General features: G+C 40.5%; 1 protein-coding gene across 1 annotated transcript in view; it reads left to right on the top strand.

Annotated features, from left to right (window-relative positions):
• Positions 1–21109, top strand: part of DOCK5 (dedicator of cytokinesis 5) — a 192065-nt gene that overhangs the window by 138927 nt on the left and 32029 nt on the right. The window contains exons 28-39 of the mRNA XM_040966317.1: positions 1923–2021; positions 5243–5337; positions 6799–6877; positions 8696–8796; positions 9992–10050; positions 10391–10545; positions 11662–11747; positions 13668–13824; positions 14575–14615; positions 15254–15344; positions 17626–17745; positions 20681–20770. Coding sequence (XP_040822251.1) covers positions 1923–2021; positions 5243–5337; positions 6799–6877; positions 8696–8796; positions 9992–10050; positions 10391–10545; positions 11662–11747; positions 13668–13824; positions 14575–14615; positions 15254–15344; positions 17626–17745; positions 20681–20770 — 1173 coding nt within the window. The remainder of the gene's footprint in view (positions 1–1922; positions 2022–5242; positions 5338–6798; positions 6878–8695; positions 8797–9991; positions 10051–10390; positions 10546–11661; positions 11748–13667; positions 13825–14574; positions 14616–15253; positions 15345–17625; positions 17746–20680; positions 20771–21109) is intronic.

The raw sequence follows: 21109 nt of genomic DNA, 5'->3' as shown, positions 1-21109 counted from the left end.
AAGTCTGAGACCGGTAGTAACTACTCAAAGTCCCATTAAAATGAGGCGTCTTCTAGTCACTGTCCTAAAAACAGATTTTAATCAGAAGGCATAGGAAAAGAATTCTCTCAAATTGTTTTGATAAAGAAAAACCCTGCCTACATTCGTTGAATGAGTGTGTGTTAAGAAATTATGCCAGCCACTGTTCCAGACCCTGGAAAGAAACCGTGAACAGCACAATAAAGTACTTTCTATGTGGAAAAGCAATGAAGAACAATAAGAAAATAAGCTTCAAAGGATTGTTAGAAGGAGACATGTGTTATGGAGAAGAAAAAATGAACAGAAAAAGGAAAGTCAGGCTTAGGATGTCACAAGTTTTAAGAAGGCAATACTTCACCCAAAAAGTAAATATTAGGTAAAAACCTGAAGATAGTGATGGAGTAAACTGCACAGATTCCCGGGGAAGGGCCTTCCAGGAGGAGGGAACAACCAGGGCAGAACCCAAGATGGTGCACCCAATGAGAAGCAACATGGGAGTGATCCAGCTGTTTCCAATACGAATTAGGAAACATGACTAAAACCTACACAAAACCAAAGCATCTTACAAGACAATTCAGTTCTCCTTTATATGATTAGTGTTCATCTAGGCTATTCCTGGATCTTTCTCTGCAGAAGAAAAGGTTCATAGAAAAAGGTCTGTAGAAACTGGAAGATTCCTATGTAAAGTCAAGGCTCTTGACCTGCTTGGAGTAGTGGGGTTGTGGGCAATCATGCTAACTTGTTCATCAATACAGAAGCAAGGAAAATGCAAAATTGATGGATCATGTGTTAGTCTTGAGCATTATGCTGTTTAGTGTGCAGAAATAAAATAGGTGACTTGATGGCTCTAGCTTTTCCACTACTGAATTTTGAGAATAAGAACGACTTGCAGAAAATTACTCAAGTTACTTATATACTTGCAAGTAGAAGTTGAGAACATTTTAACAGCACTGTTTCACTAATCCTTTCATAATTTATTAGAATTCCTGGCAGACTTACTTGTCCAAGTTTACCAGAATGAGAGCAGAATGACTAGCACTGATAGCATTTTATAAATCTGTGAAGTTTAAGCAAATAACACTAGATGTACCACTGACCACTGTTATCAAGCCATTTCTACCATGCATTTAAAGAACATATAAGGAAAGCCTGCTTACTATATTATTTAAGCAATTATATATTGGCTTATAGCTAACACTGTGAGTTTAAATTTACCTATCCAGCTTCCATTCGTGGTTATATCATGTTATCTTGCTCACTATTTAAATGAGCTTGAGAACTTTGAAAAAAGAGGTGAGAACTTCAGTATAAGCTACAGAAGGCCCACTCCTATTAAAGTAAGAGAAAAGTTGTATGCACAATCTGGGTCCTTGGAGAAATATACAAAAGAGAAATATACAAAAGGAAATACACCTGGCATAATACATGGTTTATTTGATATTTAAGAAGTTAAATATTAGAAGAGCTAATAATTCACAAACTGTATGAATTCATTGATGCCTAATCCTTGGCCCTACAACATCGCCCGCCCTTCTCTATTACTACTCTTTACAACAGACTCAAAACTCTACAGGTTGTTTGTCTCACTGCTTCTCGGCCTTTTGGCTAAGATCAAGTGTTTTATCTCTACTGGAAACAAGTTGAGCTAGTTAGTGTCCCTGGACCTTCTGGGCTCTACAAATCTTAACTGTTAAGGATGTCAAATGTCCTCCAAGTTTCCTGGCTGAAACCCGGAAGTAGGTGATTTGTAGCTGAAACCTGATAGGTAGAATGTGGTGTGTTTCCAGTTTGGCAGGGTTCCTGCATAGTTCATTGATTAAGAAGACCAAAGTCTGTGGAGCTCAAATCTTATTTTGTCACCGGGTGCTTTGAACCTTCAACTTCTGTTTCTGCTTCCCTCCCAGGGAAGTTTTGTGGCTTGCATGATTGCCATCCTGCGGCAGATGGAAGACAGTCACTACAACCACTACATCAGCACCTTCAAAACCAGGCAAGACATCATTGTAAGTAGTCTTTGCTGGATTCTGGCAACCTGAAGACTTATCTGATTCTGTTAAAAAACAGTAACTAAAGCTGAGCATCCGGAGTTCAGGGTTTCCTTCCTACCAACCTCAACTGCTCTGAGAAAGGGAAGGGTTGGCTCTTGCTTTCTCTCTCTGATGGGGTTTGAGGTGGAGGATTATGTGTAGATACCAGAAGGTTATCACACATCGCAGGTCTCTTGGATTTAGAGAGAGCTTTCAGAGCTCCCAAAGGTTTAAAAACACTCTTCTCTTGGGAGATTCTCTGAAAAAAGAAGATTGTTTGCAGTGACCATAGTTAGTCACGTATGATCACAAGGATTTTTTGAAGACAGGGATATGTAGACTCTCTGACATGTAATTTATATCGTCTTGGAGAGGTCGACAAGAAATTTAATGATGTCCTGCCTCTTACGTTTTAAAGGAGAAGATCATTCTCAGAGTTACTGGGAAGCATGAGGCTAAGAGGCCAAGTAAGCCTTGCGATGCTGCTTTTATAGCACAGCACTCAGGAGGTTGCTAGTGGCCATTGAGTTGTCCGGGGGACTGTTGGCTCATCTTGCCGAGCAGTGAACTGGACATGAAGTTGGATCTGCAGACGGATGCTGTGTGGCCCTGGTCTGTACTCTGGGTGGCTTCCTGTCATCTACTCATATTCCACTTTCCTTTGTGCTATGGATATGCATGTGGCTTTCTGCCCGCGTTACAGCCAGTGCACCAAAGGGCACACAGCTCCTTCCTTGCCCGCAACTTTGCTTTTGGTAATGGCCATCCACAATATGAGCAGACATACCAGGCTACTTCAATATAATTATGGCAGATAGAACTAACAGACAATTTGTTTTGGTACCCAAAATTTTGAACTCTTTGTATATGCACGTAAGGTTTTCAAAAAGTTCTTGGAAAATACATATTATGAAAAAATGCATACATTTCAAACATCTTTTATACCAAAATAAGTTTGTTTTTAATTTTCATTTTTCCACATACTGAAGTGCCTTTTTGTAAGGAATTACAATAGCAAATGGTACTTCCTATTAATTGATCCAATCATGTAGGCCTCAGAGTATTTTTTTGAACTGCGTGGCTCAAGCTGGAGGCCTAATTCCCCTTAGGCTGTGCTGTGCTAAGATAGCAAGGTATCAGTACCATAACAATATGTGAGTGTACCTATAGCAACAGGTGCAAGAGAATCAGGATGAGCAGAGGAGCTGGGAGAGATGGAGACCAAAACAGCAATGTTTCTCCATGAGTAGATGGCATAGTGAACAAAAGCACAGATTTTAGACTATACCACTTTTGGATTGGATTCTGATTTTTCCAATTCTTATGTGAAATCCAGAACAAGGTATTTAGCCTTACTGCAGCTCAGTTTTTTTTATCTCTAAGATGGTATCTTACTTTAAGGGTTACTAGGAGTACCGCAGTTACCCGTTCACTGTGCTTTTGCTTTTCTGTGGTTTGTTACCCACTGTCAACATTGGTCCAGAACTATTAAAATGAGTAATTGATATGTTTTAGATACATTTTGTTAATGTATTATAATTGTTCAGTTTTATTGACTAGTGCCTATTTCACTATGCCTATTTTATAAATTAAACTTTGTCATATAGGTTTGCATGTGTAGGGAAAAGCATGTTTATGGGGTTTGGTGGTGTCTGCAGTTTTAGTCATTCACCTGAGGGTGGTGGAGCTTATTGCTATGGTCTGGGCTGGGGCCACCGTCTTGACTGAATCCATGCATAGAAAATGCCTTGCTGAGCTTGGAATGTGGTTAACGACTGTGAAGACTAATGCTTGATAATAATAATAATCCTATTATTATAACTTGAAATTAACATGAAATAGTTTATTGGGGTTTTTTTCAAAGCCATTCGGAAAGCAAGTATTATATGACACCCTAAAGTCAACATTTGATGGTTTGGCTCTACCATTAAGTAAGGGAGAAAACAAGCAGATTTAACTCCTGTTTGCCAGAACAGTGATGAGCTCTATTGTTTGCATTATATAATTAAAAGATAATTTTTCCCATGGGGAACTAAGGCCTGAAGAAACAGGCTGGCCACTTGGCCAAGCCCATCTTCAGTGTCAGAGCCTCCAGGTACAGCTGACTCCAAGCCTCCAGTAGGCAGTCCTGTGTCGCGTTTCATGTCAGCTCTGAGTTGGGCCCATGGAAGTGGTGGGTGAAGTGAGGTGCTATTCTGCCGTCTTATTAACTCAGACTGTCTAAAGTTAGACGTAGAGTCAGACACAGGTCCTTGACCACTGACATCTCATTATTCATTGTTTCACAAACCATGAGTTCTTGTTTATTTAAATGGTTGATAAGTAGTTGGACACAAAGTGCTTGATTTAAAAAAAAAAAAAAACTACAATCCCATGGAACATGCATGTTCCTCCTGCAACACCATGTACTTCATGAGGTAGAACCGCCTGAGCAGCTGCCAGAGGCACAGCACTGGGGCTTCATTTCAGGAACCCACAGGGAAAAGGCTAGTGACCCAATGAAAATGCTTTTAAAATGTCTTGGCTTTGATTTTTAAATTAATTGTTCTATTTCTGAATTATTTATTTTTTATCACATCCCCCCTTTGGAACAGCCTTCCTTCCTTTCTCTCCCTTCTCTTGGTCAGTGATTACAATCCCCACAAGCCACGACCGTGATCGGATAGGATCCACTTAGGATCCTTTTGCTCAGCTGCACGTGACAGCACTTCTGAAGCAGGAGAAATTATGACTGCACTTGTGCGTCTGGCATTTCTCTTCTAGCTCTAATGAGGGAAAATTAGACCCAAATATTTAAAGTTCTCACAATTTTGGGTAGGTGTGACAGCCATATTTGGGCACTCCCTGGCAGGAGAGGACTAAAGAGAGAAGGTCTGTCAATACCCAGGGATTAAAGTCCCAAACTCTTACCCAGCTGTCCTGCTTTCTAGTCTTCAGCTGAAGCAAGTCATTTCATTTTCTGCAGGCTTGAGTTCACTGTTTGTTGTATAGGGACAATTTGTGTCCTGAATTTCCTTATGGGGACGTGTGATGTGACAGTCGAAGGCTAGCTTGTTGCCAGGACATTACCTGTAATAGATTTGTGGATGCTGAACTGTTAGTATGGCTTTAGGAACTCTTTCTCTGATCTAGTCCTAGTCAGTGTACCACAGAAATAGGCAAGGAATGCAGTCTCAACTCTTGCTTGTTCTCTGCAGGACTTCCTCATGGAAACTTTTATCATGTTTAAGGATCTGATTGGAAAGAATGTCTATGCCAAAGATTGGATGGTGATGAATATGACCCAGAGCAGGTGAGATAGCCCATGGCCCTCTGTGGAACATGTGACTGCAAACTTGGGTCTGCTGTTCCATCCACCAGCTGTACAGTCATGCTCTTCTCAGTCTTGTGACCCTCACTGATGTGTGTGGGACCCTGACTTCCCCTGGACTGTGCAGGTGCTCCAGTGTGGGCTTTCTGCTCCTTTCTCTGGTCTAGCCGCTCAGCATTCTCCTCTCAGCCTTCAGGATCACCGCCCCCTGGCCTCCTTCAACCTGCTCCTCAAAGCCATTGCTGCCTTTTGAGACTTCCTGCGCATATCATCTGTGCTGCAGGCAGATGTGCCTCTTCCCCATCCCTGCTCTGCCTCACTCCACTGGTTCCATTTGCAATGACTTTCCCACAAATCTGGCTGCCTATTGGTTCTTCTCTCAAATGTCACCGAAGGAAACTTTCTGACCTTGTGTGATCTTCCTTTTATTTCCTGAACAATGCTGAAAACTTCATGTGGAGTTTTTGTTTTTGTTTTTGGTTTTTGTTTGGGTTTTTTTTTTTTTTTTGCACACACTTAGGTCAGATTTTTAATTTGTGGAGTTGGCAAAATAGAGACTGTGTCTTTCACAGCACTTACAGCACTGCTTTGCAATGACTGGCCTACAACAAGTATGTGTTGAATGGAAGAGAAAGTGTTGAAATATTCATTATGTTAAAAGGGCTTTAGAATTTTTAACTAAATAAAGCAAATCATTATAACTAGCATTTTTATTCATTGTTTCTGAACCTGATACCTGAATTTCCAAAGGTCCCCAAACTATGTACATATTAGATTTTTTTTTTTAGATTTATTTTTTTTAATTTTTATTGGAAAGGCGGATATACAGAGAGGAGAGACAGAGAGGAAGATCTTCCGTCTGATGATTCACTCCCCAAGTGAGCACAACGGCCAATGCTATGCCGATCCAAAGCCAGGAGCCTCTTCCGGGTCTCCCACGTGGGTGCAGGGTCCCAAAATTCCAGGCCGTCCTGACTGCTTTCCTGGGCCACAGGCAGGGAGCTGGATGGGAAGCGGAGCCGCCAGGATTAGAACCAGCGCCCATATGGGATCCCGGGCATGCAAGGCGAGGACCTTAACCATTGCACCACCGAGCCGGGCCCAACATATTAGATTTTTAAAAATGCACCAGAAACCCTAGACTGAGTGATAGAAGCATCACAGTAGAGTGTCAGATGCACCTGCTCTGAAGATCAACAGGCCCTGTGTGGAGTCTACAGAGTAACATGCTCAGAGCAGTTGTTCGGGTGAATTCCAGGAAGTGAACAGAAGAGCCATTTCTATGCATTGTGCTCTGTGTGCTTGATCTCCGAGGACTCCGTACTTCAGTTGAAGTTCTTAAGTTGCCCAGACAGACCAGGGTTCACTTTGGTCTCATTTTTCATATTGATGGGGAAATGTTTGCAAGGATCTCAAACCACCACCCTTGTTTTCTGTCTTCAGGGTTTTTCTCCGTGCCATCAATCAGTTTGCCGAGGTTCTCACGAGATCTTTCATGGATCAGGCAGGCTTTGAACTTCAGGTAGGCACTTGACTCAGCTGAGAATTCCTGCAGTTCTCTGCTACAGCCAAAGAGTGACTTCCACTGTTTTTGGGAAAGCTGCCTCTGATTTCACCATTGTCATACAATATATATTCTTGTTACTCCATCCTCTGAGCATCATAAAGTGGTGTTTCTCCCTTGTTTCTGTAATTCATGTAAAAAGTAATACATATAGTATAAAGTAAACGTTACACTCCAGTAGAAATTGTAGCTAAGCAAATTATAAACAAAAAAGCCAACGGTTTTACCCTTTGCTGTTGGCATTTAGTGTTGGTGTTGCTCCTGAGTGTGTCTAGTCAAATATTGCTTCCCAAGAGGCCCACAGGTAACTCCTCTACTGACAGATGAATTTTTGCATACGCACATGTTTTCACAGTCCTAACACAACTACCAGATAAGTGGCCACCAACTTTGGCTTCTTTCCCTCATTCTTCCAGCAAATACTGACATATTTTTATGTCCAGGGAGCCATTCTGCACCCTGTTCATAGTAAGACCACTGCTTTAGTGGAGCTTCTGTTCCAGAGGACCTTTGTGGTAATGTCTTTGTTCTGTGTCACATGCCTTCGTTTGTATCTGTGGAACTTACAAGGTGCTGTGTTCACGCACATGCATATTTGTGTATAAAGGACTCCAGGGTGCCCTGACAGTATGTAATAAGGTACTTCAAAAACCAAAAAAAAAAGTCAAGGAAAATGGAATTAAGGCACATATGCATTGATTGCCAAAATATAAATCCATGCATATGTATCACATAAAAACTATGCACAAATTTCATTTGTTTTGTATCAAAATGAACTTGCCTTCTGTTTAAATGTGCATTTTATTTATCTAAAAGGCAAACAGAGGCATTCAGACCAATCAAGAAGAATGTGTCCATAGGTTTACTTCCTAAATGCCAGCGATTGCTGGATATGGCATAGGCTGAAGCTGGGAGCCAGAAACTCCCTCCAGGTCTCCCACATGAGTGGCACAGACCATCATCCATGTCTCCCAAGGTGTGCACTAACAGGGGGCTCATGTTGGGAGTGGAGCCAATACTTGAACTCTAAAATGAGTGTTGTAGACATACCAAGTAGTGTCTTAACCACTAAGCCAAACACATAATCTTATTTATATTTTTATTCCATTTTTACAAGAGCATTAATAAATATCCTGGTACATATAAAGATATTATAAATATATTTGTGTATATTTATTTGTATATATGCCAAAATCCAGTTGAGTTGTGCAATTCTTTGGTAATCTGTTCATCTACTTTCCGTGTTTTTTCCATGATCCATGATTTTTTTTTAAAAAATATGTTTTTAATGGCTGAATGCACTCTGTTACATAGTAGGATCACATTTTAGCAACAAAATTCTTTTTATGAATATTTATGTTATTTCATTTTTGTTACAATAAAGCACCATGCTGAGCTCTTGTTTTAAATATTCAGGTTTTTTTTTTAATGTCCTGTATGTATTATTTGCTAGTTCAAAAGTTTGGCAGAATCTTAGGCTGTTGATGCAGGTTGCTAAACCATTTACTTATACGTAGACTTCTTGGCATCACTTTTCCTTTATCCCAGGAGGAAAGTATGAAGTTTGGATTTTGTATTAAAAAAAAAAAAACTTAATATTCAGTCTCAGAACCTTCAGAACTGAGTAATTGAAATCCAAGAAAAAAAAGGATGTCTTTGGATTTTTTTTTTCCACTGACCATGGATAGTGACTTTACCAGATGGCACTGATTTATTATGGCCTGTATTCATGTTGTTTTTCCTTTTCTTTTTGCCCACACAATTAATTTTGAATAGCTCTGGAACAATTACTTCCATTTGGCGGTAGCATTTCTCACCCATGAGTCCCTTCAACTTGAAACCTTCTCACAAGCCAAACGCAGCAAAATTGTAAAAAAGTAAGTGTCCTTTTAAGCTTGTTTAGGAATGGGAAGGTAATTCTTCTGTTTATGTTCAGGTTAATATTTTTGCTATTGTAGTGATAACTGCTCAGGAACTGCTCAGTGTTGTTAATGAAGAAGGTCTTAAAATAATCCTGTAGGAGGTTTCAAATTCTCCTGGAGTCACATCTCTTCCTTCAAGGTCCTGTCAGCCCTCTCTCAATTTTCCCATGACTTTTGTTGTATCTACATAAGAGGCTCCTGGGATGGCAGACACTCTTGTTCACAAGAACCCCTACTACCTGCTGGTGGCTCCTTGAAATTTGGTAGAATTTTGGTAGAGGATGATGTTTAAGGCAATAGTAGCATGACTAGGATGATGTAAACCAGTGGTTGTGGGATAGACCATAAGTGTATATTAGAGTTCCCTGGGAACATTGACTTTTAACTGATTCTACTCTCTACCCTGCCCCAGCCTTTGGTGTAGTTGATGTTGTGGGTATAGCCTCAGGTATATATGTTGCTTAGGAGATTTCCAGATATTTCTGATTGACCTACACCCTAAAATCACACTCAAGAACCAATATTCTTTCACTGTGTTTCTCGTGATTAGCTCTGATCGGGATTCTTTTCATGACATTGTTTTCTTATGCACACTTTCCATGAACTGTTAATTCTACAGGTATATGTGATAGCCGTTGATGTGCTCTGGATATGTAAGCCAGTAAGCTTCCCCTCCCCTTTAAGCCAGTTTTCATAACTTTGGCAATAATATCACCTCCAGTGAGAATTCATGGTCCAGGGCTTTCCAATAGTGAGTACTTTGAAGAATGCATTAATATTGTATGATCTCAGCCTGTGTGTCAGACATCAGTTCCATTACTGTATAAGTTATCCTCATCCATCTTCCTTTTTCATTTGTGTTTCTTACTAGTTGCTTATTTCTTCCTTTGCTTCACAGCAACTGGAGTGTCTCTCTCCTCCCTTCAGTTGGTATGTTAATCTCATAGTATCAGTTATTTTTCAAGCACTTCCACTGCTGCCTATACATCTCAGTTCTCTTTCGGAGTTTTAAGAATTGACTTCATCTCTTCTGGTGACCTTGTCTCTATGTGACCCAGAGGGACATGAGCTGTTTTATCCTTCTTGTTATATTGTATTCAATGCCATTGCCACTGCAAACCCTCTTCTTGGTTTATGATCTCGTTCCTAGATATGGGGACATGAGAAAGGAAATCGGCTTTAGAATCCGGGACATGTGGTATAATCTGGGTGAGTGTGTGACCCTGGCCTGACCCAAGCACAACTCCTGTGTCTAAAGAATCCCATGATAAATCATCTTTCTGTTTCATTCACATGGCACTGACATTGATTTCTTATATGTGCGCATGGAAGTTAAAGTTGGTTTTGGGGTTCCACACCCTCATCTGCACTGGGTTGCAGACTGTGAACTGTTACTGTAACATCCACACACCTTCAGGATGCATTGTTTCACCACTCCTGCATGGAGCTGAGTGACACATACGACCTTTTCTTATGGGCGCTGTGGAGGAAGATGATTACTCATTACTTAGAGTGGAATGATTTTTTTTGTATCTTCACTTTTTTTCAGGTCCCCATAAAATCAAATTTATTCCATCTATGGTGGGTCCTATCCTGGAGGTCACTCTGACCCCTGAAGTAGAGCTCCGGAAAGCCACAATCCCCATTTTCTTTGATATGATGCAGTGTGAGTTCAATTTCAGTGGAAATGGCGATTTTCATATGGTAAGAAGTGGGAGAGCCTACAATCTGACAGAAGCACAGGGAGTCACCACTTCCTTCCTTTCTGCCTGGGAAACAGTCACCTGAGTAATAAATACTGAGTAACAAAAAATGAAAATTCATTTTTACATTTGCTTTTGTTAAGGTTTCACTTAAATTTTTTAATTAGTCTATTTACTTGAGGAACAGAATATGAAGACAGAGAGCTGCTTAGTTTACTCCTCAAATGGCCATGATAATGAAATTTGGGCCACACGGAAGCCAGGAGCCAGGAATCATTGCAGGTCTGGTAGGTGGGTGGCACAGACCAAATACTTGAGCCATCATCTGCAAGAAATTAAAGTCAAAGCACAGCCGTGACTTGAACCTAGATGATCCCAAATGGATTGTGAGTGTCTTAAACTTAGCCACAGACCCATACCTGTATTATTTTTTTTTCTGCATTGTTTTGTGTAAAGCAATTAGAGTTAGTGGCTGATATTCCAGCCCAAAGCTGGAATAGATCATTTTGCTAAATGTCCTTCCTAAAGCAACAAACACTTCACTTCTAGAAAATTAAAAGTTGGTTTCATTCATTTTAATTCTGTTTGTAGCAGCATAGCTGAGCAAATAATACAGTAAAATGAGGGAGGGAAAATATATCTGTGTGGTATAGCTGAAGGAATAATTGAATGCATTGAAATCTAACCCATTGCTGCATAGTTTTGAGAACCCAATTTGCCTAATCTCTGTGTCTGTTTTTCTATAAAGTATATCAATAGTGAAAGACAGATTGTATAACTATCAAACTTCAAAGGTAGTCCCACTGCCAAGACTTAAACAAGTAATAAAAATAAAATAGAAAATTACAATCAATAAGCTATTTTTTTTTTTTGCTTTCATGGTTGTAACAAAATTTTGAAACTTTTTTTTAATGTTAAGGACAAGGTAATAGGGGACTACTTGAGAACATTTTGTTTGGACTTTGGCACTCTATTCATGAGTGACAGGAAGCAGGATCCTTCCTGTCTATGTGAGATGCAGTTTGTGATTCAGTAAGGGATTGGACCTGAGTTGGAATGGTTGGCTGGGTGTCTCTTGTGAGGCTGACATTCTTCTGTGAAATTGTTCTGCTTTCAGTTTGAAAATGAGTTGATCACAAAGCTGGACCAAGAGGTAGAAGGAGGCAGAGGAGATGAACAGTACAAGGTTCTTCTGGAAAAACTGTGAGTATTTCCAAAACAAATCCTCATGTTGGCAGTGGTGTGTAGTAGGAAGATGGAGCTTCTGCTGCCGACAGTGAGTCAGTCATCTCCTGTACCCCATGGTCGTCGGTGAGTCGGTCAGCTTCCACTGTGCCCCCATGGCTGTCGGTGGGATCAGAGGGCTTGACACCCTCCACAGCTGACATCATTTATCTGATGAGAGTCAGATGCGCATGTGTGTTGCTCACCATCTCAGCCCTGGAGAACAGAGCAAATGGAGGAGCGGAGGAGGTGTACAAAGCAGTGGCATTTTGCCCAGGGTCTGAGTGTCTGAACTTCAACCAAAGTGTTAGCACCTCTAATTATGGCTTCAAAGCAACAATTTAAAAGAAAAGCGTTTCCAAGTCCAGTTTATATTTAAAAATACCGTATGTCCTGTAAAGGACCTCTAAGAACAAAGTGCTTATATCTCTAGGCAAGTTAGTCTTTTCATTGCTCCGTCCACACTACATTAAAAAAAAAAAACATGTTGAGCTTCAGGTTCTGTTTTTGCAACACAGTTTGGCTCTGGAGAAGTACATCAACTTATCCAATACCTCATTTTTCTCCCATTAACAAGAACATCTGCCTTTTGTGTGCTGTCGAGAGTGAATGAGATGATGCATGAATGTAGTGTTTGCTGTGGAGTTAGTGCTTCCTGCAGGTCAGCTGCTGTAGCATTTGCTGCTGCTGTTGATACTAATGTTCCCATCACCTCGAGTACTGATTTCTTATTTCTCTAAACTTTGAAAATAAAAAGCAGACTTGTTGCCCTTGAGTACTTACTCAAGTCATTTTGTTATTCACCTGTTTTGTGGGTGTTTGGGGAATTAGACTGAGCTTGAAAACAGAAACTCCCAAACTTTTCTGAGACTTCCTTAGGAGCCATCCCACTGAATGCTAGAAATGACATTGAATTGTGATGAATAGTCTGTATTCGAATGAAATGGAAATCTTTCTTAGTTTTTTTAAGGATGTTGTTTTTAGTGGTTGTTTTCTGCTGTTTGCCCTGCTCTGTATATTTGAGCTTCTGAATTTCCCAGAATTTTATATATTGCTTTTATGTTTCTAGTTTCACATGAAGTCAAAAGAAGCTGTATAGACATACAAAAACATGTGTACAATCTTTAGACGTGATGAGCTATATTTTCTAAAATCCTGATGTTGATTACATAAATATCTTACCCTCATTTCTTCATTCCTTCTGGATCAATAACCCCCCCAAAAAAATGACCACAAAAATTTCCAGTATCTAAAAGTAATTGCACCCATTTCATTCTTTTTTACCCCTTCCCTTTCTAAATTTCATTTTAATTGTCTAATCTGTGAAGTCCGCAAAGTTTGCTTTTGATGATTCTAAGACAAGGGGATATAGATCAAAGGCATAGCATTGCATTGCTTATTTAGAATTCCGTGTTCTTATTTGAAAATAACACCTTTATCTATAAGAGCCACATATCTGGATATGTACCAGCTCTTTGAAACCTGGCTTTAATCCATGCCTTTCCAGAGTGCCTGTAGGATGTTTTGAATGCCAGGCTGTAGGGAGACTAAAGACATTCGGAAGGTAGTCTCATCAGCTTGATTACACTCGTCAGCATGCATGAGCTGTGAGCAAGGGTTCTTGTTTCTGTGATACTGGTTTTTAAGAAATAAAACCACACATTTGACCTTCATGAAATATCATAGACTAGGATGCTAAGTGATAATGGGAAGAAAGCTAATTCCTAAAAAGAATGTAGAACTTGAGTGAACCAAGACACTGAGACAAGATGGAGTTCCACAAAGGATATGTGTCAGCTTAACTGTCATTCTGTACCCACCTTGTCTTCACCACCTGCTGCTGGGTGCCGGAATGACAACTCGGAACCTGAGCATTTGTCTCTGCCTCCTCCTCTCCAGGCTGTTAGAACATTGCCGGAAGCATAAGTATCTCTCCAGCTCTGGGGAAGTCTTCGCGCTTCTGGTCAGCAGCCTTTTGGAGAATCTGTTGGACTACCGAACCATCATGCATGACGAGAGCAAGGAGAACCGCATGAGCTGTACTGTTAATGTGCTGGTATGTGCCAAGCCCATGGAGTGACTGGAGGACACTGTCAGGCCACTGTGGTCCCACAGATCGACTAGGAGAGCTCCCAGATCTCTTGGACACAAAGGTCACCTTTGTGGAGCCTCTCTCCTGCTAAGATGAATGGGAAATGCTGAGTCAGCTGTTGGTTGACACAGCAGCAGCCACAGACCCACAAAGCTTGAGGATAAATTTGAAAACAGAACCAGGAAATGCAGTGTAAGCTGATTTCTCACCACTATTGCCGAAAGCCATCTTCAGCTTGTTTCAATCTTTCTTAAATATGGCGGTTTTGCTGTTGGAATGGCAGGAACAGCATACAGATACATACATATATCAAGATGGTCATGCACAGAATTAGGACATGAAAGCCTCATAGGGATAGAGCTTTCTGGGGGGGGGGCTCACTTTCCCTGGGCATACAGGAAATGGGACTACAGAAACTCAGCATTTCAGGTTACCATGCATCCCTTTGCTTAGTAGACACTAAGACCCTCCCTGATTCCCTGATACAGTAGTATATCTGGCCAGTTGGGTATGACCTAGAAGTCTGCCTGGGTCCTTGACAGCATTTCCAGTTAACCTTGTCACTTTCTTTTCTTGGGGTGGTATTAAGACAGTGAAGTCTTTTAGGAGAGTGAGACTGTTGAAATCCAATAACCATGTTTTGACCATTGTCATGGCAGCTCACCATCAGCCCCCTTGATTTACTTTGGTATTTTGTGACCCTTTTTCTTGCAGAACTTTTATAAAGAAAAGAAGAGAGAGGACATCTATATAAGGTAAGGTGAAGCGTACCTCCTGCTTTTTGGCACTTGTGTCCTGGCTTTGTCATTTACTTCTTCAATAGGCAAATAGTATGTCCCAACCCCACACATGCTGCTTTGGGAGACCCCTAAAAAGTACACAATATCCTGTTTGCTGCAAAAGGATAGAATGATTCTTTGGACAGATTCACGATATGAAGCAGTGCTTTGGGAGAAATGTGTCAGGATGCAAGGGACAATAGAAGACTCTCAGTGGGAACAGGCATGAGAATTAACTTTTCCAGTACTCTTGGCCTGAGCTCATAAGACTCTCAACATGGAACAAACTTGTGTATCAACCAGATACATGTTCTTGGGGAGAGATTCCATAGCTTTCACTAACTTCCCAAAGGGGCCGAAGACCTGAAAATTAAAAGAGCTGATTTCAACCCCTGCCTTACAGCAAGAATAATGGATGGAATAGGAAACTCACAGAGGTAGGAAGTAGCACAATGGGTTGAAAAAGGAGTAAACAACCAGTTTCTGTATTTGAGAGAAAGAAAGAGTATGTATGTAGTGATGAGATGGGTGTGGGTAGGGAAGCAGGCTGGGGTGGAGTGTGCCAAATGTTACACTAACTTTAGAGTGATATAGTGCCCCCTTCTTCTTGCCAGGTATTTGTACAAGCTTCGAGATTTGCACCGAGACTGTGAGAACTACACAGAAGCTGCCTACACGCTTCTCTTACATGCTGAGCTTCTGCAGGTAAATGGATCAAGGGAGCTTGTTTAAACTCTGCACTAGCTTCTGTCTGCTTCATGCATGTCATGGGAAGAACCTGGTTCAAGTGCTAACTTTTGTCCAAGGATATTTTTACACCTTTTAAGTGACAGTTTACCTCAGATTAAGGTTGGGTGTCTTCTACTAATACGAATTAAAGACATGAAAACACATTGAAATGATTTGTAATATTACAGAGAAATGAGTAAATGCATGGAGTGCCATCATCCTAAAGGTTTTATTGTGGCATGACATAGATCCATCCATGTATCTTGAATCCCTAGTAATTGGGTCTTGCTTGGACCACCTCTTTAGGGTTGGAATTTGTGTGAAAGTTCTTCTTCAGCCATCAATCTTTCAATGACTAATAGACAACTTACACTTAACACGTCAGTGACAGAGCCTGTATTTGCACTGTTAAGCCCCATTCCATTATGACCTTGTCGCCACTCTGAACTGTTTTCCCTGAATGGCACCACCATCTTAATCAGGTGCTCAAATAGCCCTTCTTCAATCTTCCTGGCTTTCTCTCTTTCATTCAGCATTTCCTACATTCTCCATGGGCAAGAGTCATGGGCCATGTGTGTTTTTTAAAATATATATATTTATTAATTTTATTTGAAAGGCAGTTAAGGAAAGAAGGAGAGACAGAGGGAGATCTTCCATTTGCTATGCACCCACATGGCTGCAACAGCTGGAGCTGAGCTGTTCAGGAGTCAGGAGATTCCTGCAGTTATCCTATGTGAGTGCAAGGATCCAAGGTCTTGAGAGCAGGGAGCCGAGTTCAAAGTGGAGTAGCTAGGATTCGAACCAGCTACTGCCAAAGGCGAAAGCTTAGGCCACTACACTACGGTGCTGACACAAGGCCAGCACCCAGACCCTGTGTGTCATTGACATGCTGACTATCTTTGTCTCACTTGCTGCCACTCAGGTGTAAGCCGTAAGTGTCTCACCTTGAACCCTGCAATAGCCTCCTGTTAGATATCTTGGCTTCCATTCTTAACACTTAATTTCTTTTTTAACTTTTTATTTGACACTGAAATAGTACACATCTGCTGTTCTAAGCTACCAATTAAAATGGGGGGGGACCCCTGCTGGGCCAATTCCCAAAGGAAATTTATAATTCGCATCTAAGTTTGAAGCACTAAATAACTTCGTGTTTGGAGTTTTAGGGAGTTCGGCTCATTGACTGTGGGTTTTCCCCAAGGATGACTGAAAGAAACCTCAGTGTATGTATTTGTGGGTCTCCTCTTTTGTGTTGAGAAAATGAACACTTATCCTTGATGTAAGGTTGAAAGCGTGGACATAGTTTTTGGCACATTTCTACTCAGTACAAATGCCATGTGTTCCTTCCAGCCCATGTTTTCCTCATTGATGTGAGATCCCATCCTTACCTTGTGCTGATTCCCTGTGTTGGTGGAGAGGCCTCCTCTTTCTACTTTTTATGGACTTTTATGTAGGTCTCTCTATTCATGTTACAGCACCCCACTGTTTTAATTACTAATTCTTCTAAAGTTTTCTGGCAGTTACTCTTTATTCATTTATTCATAGCTTTCCTACCTATTCCTTTACTTTTTCTTTCTGTATGAATTTTTGGAATCATGAAATTTAAGCATTATATTTATGTGAATTTGTATGTGTATTTGTTATCTTAGCCAAGAACATGCACGTTGATCCTTTTTTTTCCAAATCTGCTTCTGTGTTCTTCTGTGGTGTGTTCAGGTCTCCTTTATCTAAGCCTTGGGTGCTGCTTGTCATCTTGACTCTTGGATATCTGATATTTGAGGATTATTTTTATTTGGATCTTTTCTTCTGTTAACTTCTATATGGTTACTTTCTAAATGTTTGAAACTTATTTTCAAGTGTATTTTTTTATCCTGCAACTTAATTCACTTTTTGTATTCTTTAGTCAATTGCTCCCCATTGTACAGATTTGCCAATGTCTTGGCCTCCTCTGATTTTTACATTCCTAATTTGTTTCTTTGTCTGATTGTGCACATGATGCCTTCAGTACCACAATAATCAGGTTTGTTAACAGCTTCTCTGGTCCTAATTCCCTTAGGGGGATTTGCAAGTATTGGTCCATTTGATGTGACGCTTGTTTTACTGCTTGCATGTATATATGTGTCTACATTATTACTATGCTTAATTGAAGTTCCAAGATACAGTATCCATGAGTTCACTATAGATGTAGGTATTTCTAAAGACTTTTTTGCTGCTGAATTTGCTGCATGAATCTTATTTGTTGCCCATGTTTCTTTTTTAGTGGTCTGACAAGCCCTGTGTACCTCATTTGCTTCAGAGGGACAGCTACTATGTTTACACCCAGCAAGAGCTTAAAGAGAAGCTGTATCAGGAGATCATATCCTACTTTGACAAAGGCAAGGTGAGTGTCCTCAGGAACAAGGCAAATGGTTGCAGTATTGCAGTGCAGTTTTGATACATAGACTGTTCAGGTTAAGGCATCAACCCCTCCAGGCACCAGCCAAAATTTTTGGGTCACCAGAACATCTTTCCTTCTCCCCACTAAGTATTTGGGAATTCAGGTTTCATAATCTGCTAGAACAACCAGCGTAACTCAAGAAAGTGCTGTATATAGTGGATATAATTTTATTGTATGGGAAATAAATGACGCCCAGCCAAATCAGGAGGCATGTAGCAGAAAGGTTTGGGAAGGTCTCATGTACAGAGTTTTTCAGTCTCCAAATTGCTTTGTTCCCTGGAGTCTGGGCTGATACTGTGTGGCTCAAAACCCTCTAGCTACACAGTTGGTCTTTGTGAGTGGCTAGTGCCTGTCCTGAGACTGTAGAGCACACCATGAATGACTCCATCACCGTAGATTAAAGTGGGATTTACAGGGGCCGTTCACCAGGAGTAACCAGAGTTACTTCAATCACTGGGGACATTTCAAGCATTTTAGAAGCTCATTTCCTGAAATTCAAGGCAAAGATGAGAGATTCTTTGTTAGCTAGCAGTGACTCATGATTCGCTGCTATTTTCTCTGACAAGTCTTTGGATTCTGGTATTTTTATTCATTTTAGAGAAAAAAATGAATAAATTCAGGTGTTAAAGTTAGTAAAGATGACTTTTTAGGACACTTATTCCAGTGAAGTATAGAATAAGCTGCCCAGAGCCACACTCTCTGTAACAATTTCTCCAGCTAAGTATTCCTGGAGCCAGGAGCTGGCATTATTTTTTCCTGCCCATTCTATTTGTGAATATATGGTGCGCCATGCACATGCCCAAATTTTTTTAGGGATGAGATACACATATGAAGAATATGCTTACGAACTGGGCCAAAAAGTTGTAACATCTGAGATCAGTTGGAGAAAGTGTGTCCAGTGAAAGACTTTCTAAAGCAGAAATGGAGAGAATGTGTGAGAGAAGGACAGGGACAGAGGAGTTTAGGGGGAAAAAACCAAAAATGCTTTATTTTATCCAAACAATAGAAAAAGATCTAGATTCAGCCAGTTCTTGCCACTGTATTGTTTTTGACAATAGAACCTGTAACTTAAATTACTAATAAATAAACCAAATAATCATTGTGATGAAATACCTGTCACACTCTACTACTTAGTGCCACTGACTGTCTTGGATGATTTTTCAGCTTCTTTTTCTAATTCAGTTCTTTCTAAAGGTAGGTCTACCTTCTGTCTTACAGGAAAGAACTTGAGGTCCAAATAGCAAATATATTGTTCATACTTTTTTGTTTGCCCTCTTAAAAATTACTGAAGACCCCAAAAGCATTTCTGTTCATATAGGTTATATATTTTAGATTAGTACTCTCAGAAATTAAAACACAAGAATTTTAAATAACTTTGAGTTTGTTCTTTTGATAATAGACCTAGTACCTGTTAACATAAATCACATGTATTCATGGAAAATTACTGCAGTTATCAAAAATTGGTGCTATATATGACATTGTTTTGGCAAATCCCTTTTACATCTGGGCTAATAGAAAACAGCAAAATTCTCCTATCTGTTTTGCATTCATTCTATGTGATTCCACACATCATGTAGTAAAACTAGATTTTTGATCTCATGTATCCTCTGAGATGCTCCTGGGGACTCTAAGTGGCCAGGGACCACTCTTGGGTTACTGGGCTAAGTAATACCTTTGGTTCTATAAATGAGGACTTAGCAATGAAAGGAGGGGATGCAGTAGGGTGTCTTATTAGGCTCCGTTGCTGCTGGGGCTACCTTCTTTCACCATGCTCCACTGATCTGGAATGGTTTCTAAATCACACCTGTCAGAATCTTTTCAGTGGACCAGGCTGTGAAATTTCACACAGCATTGCTTCTCGGCCTTTTGTCTAAGATCAAGTGAAATTTCACACAGAAAATTTGGAATGTTCTGGTTTTAAAAGGTTAAATTTTTCCAGTTGTGTGTAGGCTGAATAGAATTTCTGCATCCAGAAACAATTGAATGTATGTTGACAACTGAATATGTTGAAAATGACCAGATGCTATGTTTTGAATGATATGCATCTTGGATACATTGCATGAAATAGCAAAATACTAAGTATGCTCTGTGTGGCATAGTAACTTCAGACACTAGGCACGTCCATTGGGCTGTGACTCGCATGGTTGTTAATGCTCTGAGGCATTTCCCAAAACTCTTTCAATGAATAGGTCATTAAGGTAGAGCTAGCCCATCAGTATTCTGGAAAAACTTGGCTGAGTCCTGTGCAGCAGTACCATTAGCCTCTTCTTTAGCCTGCAGACTACTCACCCCTTCCTCCTACCCTACCTCCTCACACACAGCAGAAACAGTTTTCTGCATTCAGTTTCTTTTTATCCCAAATATGACACTCATGATGCTGTCAGAGTCTAAACTTTGAAAATGATTCCTCACTACTTGCAGTTGTCATTAGTGTTTTGCCCTTTAGCTCAATATTGCTTTGTTTTGGGAGAGAACACATGGTGTTTTCATGTTCTTGCAAACAGAATTTCAGAGGATGCCTCTTGGCAAAATAGTCAAGATACTCAAAATATTCCAGAATCCAAAGCTGTTAAGTACTCCCATGGTGCTCATGAAGTTTTGGATTCAGGGTGCTAACAGATATTTCAAAACCCAACAAGCTCCAAAATCTGAAGCACTGTGGTCTTAAGTATTTGAGAAAGGATATTCCAGCATCCTTATGAAGTCATGCAGAAAGGATTCAGTTGATCGAAGAGATGAAGCCTTTCTTCAGGGACCTCTGCAGGCATGCAGTCCACCTGAGTACCACCCCAGCCCAGTGCCTCTACAGGAGCCTGGGCAGGTGGATCAATGACTACTCTGACCACCACTTTTAATCCTACTTTTCTTTTTGTTGAAGATGTGGGAGAAGGCCATCAAACTGAGCAAAGAGCTGGCCGAGACCTATGAGAGCAAAGTATTTGACTACGAGGGCCTTGGCAATCTCCTGGTGAGTGTGGGTCAGAGTATATTAATCTTCTCTACTAGGTTGCTGAAACGAGTGCTCCTGAAAAGGTTTCTAAGTTAAAGAGAGTTTCGAAGTTGGATCACAGGTGCCCTTTACAGTGAAAAGTAAAACTTGTTCAAAATCAAAGGGAACAAAGACATGATTCAAAAGCTTGGATCTTTGACCTTCCTTGGGAAGGCTCAGCATTGTGGAGTACTGTTTCTGTGAAGGCGTGGCCAAAGCCTGCGCCTCTCATAGCTGTGACCTGGAACAGCTTTCCTTGGTTTACCTCCCGATCCTCATCCCCAGTATATCTCATGTAATGCCATTTGTTCCCCATGC

Source organism: Ochotona curzoniae, unplaced genomic scaffold (assembly GCF_017591425.1).
Source record: "Ochotona curzoniae isolate NIBS_2020 unplaced genomic scaffold, NIBS_Ocur_1.0 scaffold_4505, whole genome shotgun sequence".
NCBI lineage: Eukaryota > Metazoa > Chordata > Mammalia > Lagomorpha > Ochotonidae > Ochotona > Ochotona curzoniae.
The sequence above is the reverse complement of the archived record's forward strand: the minus strand, read 5'-3'. Positions and strand labels throughout refer to the sequence as shown.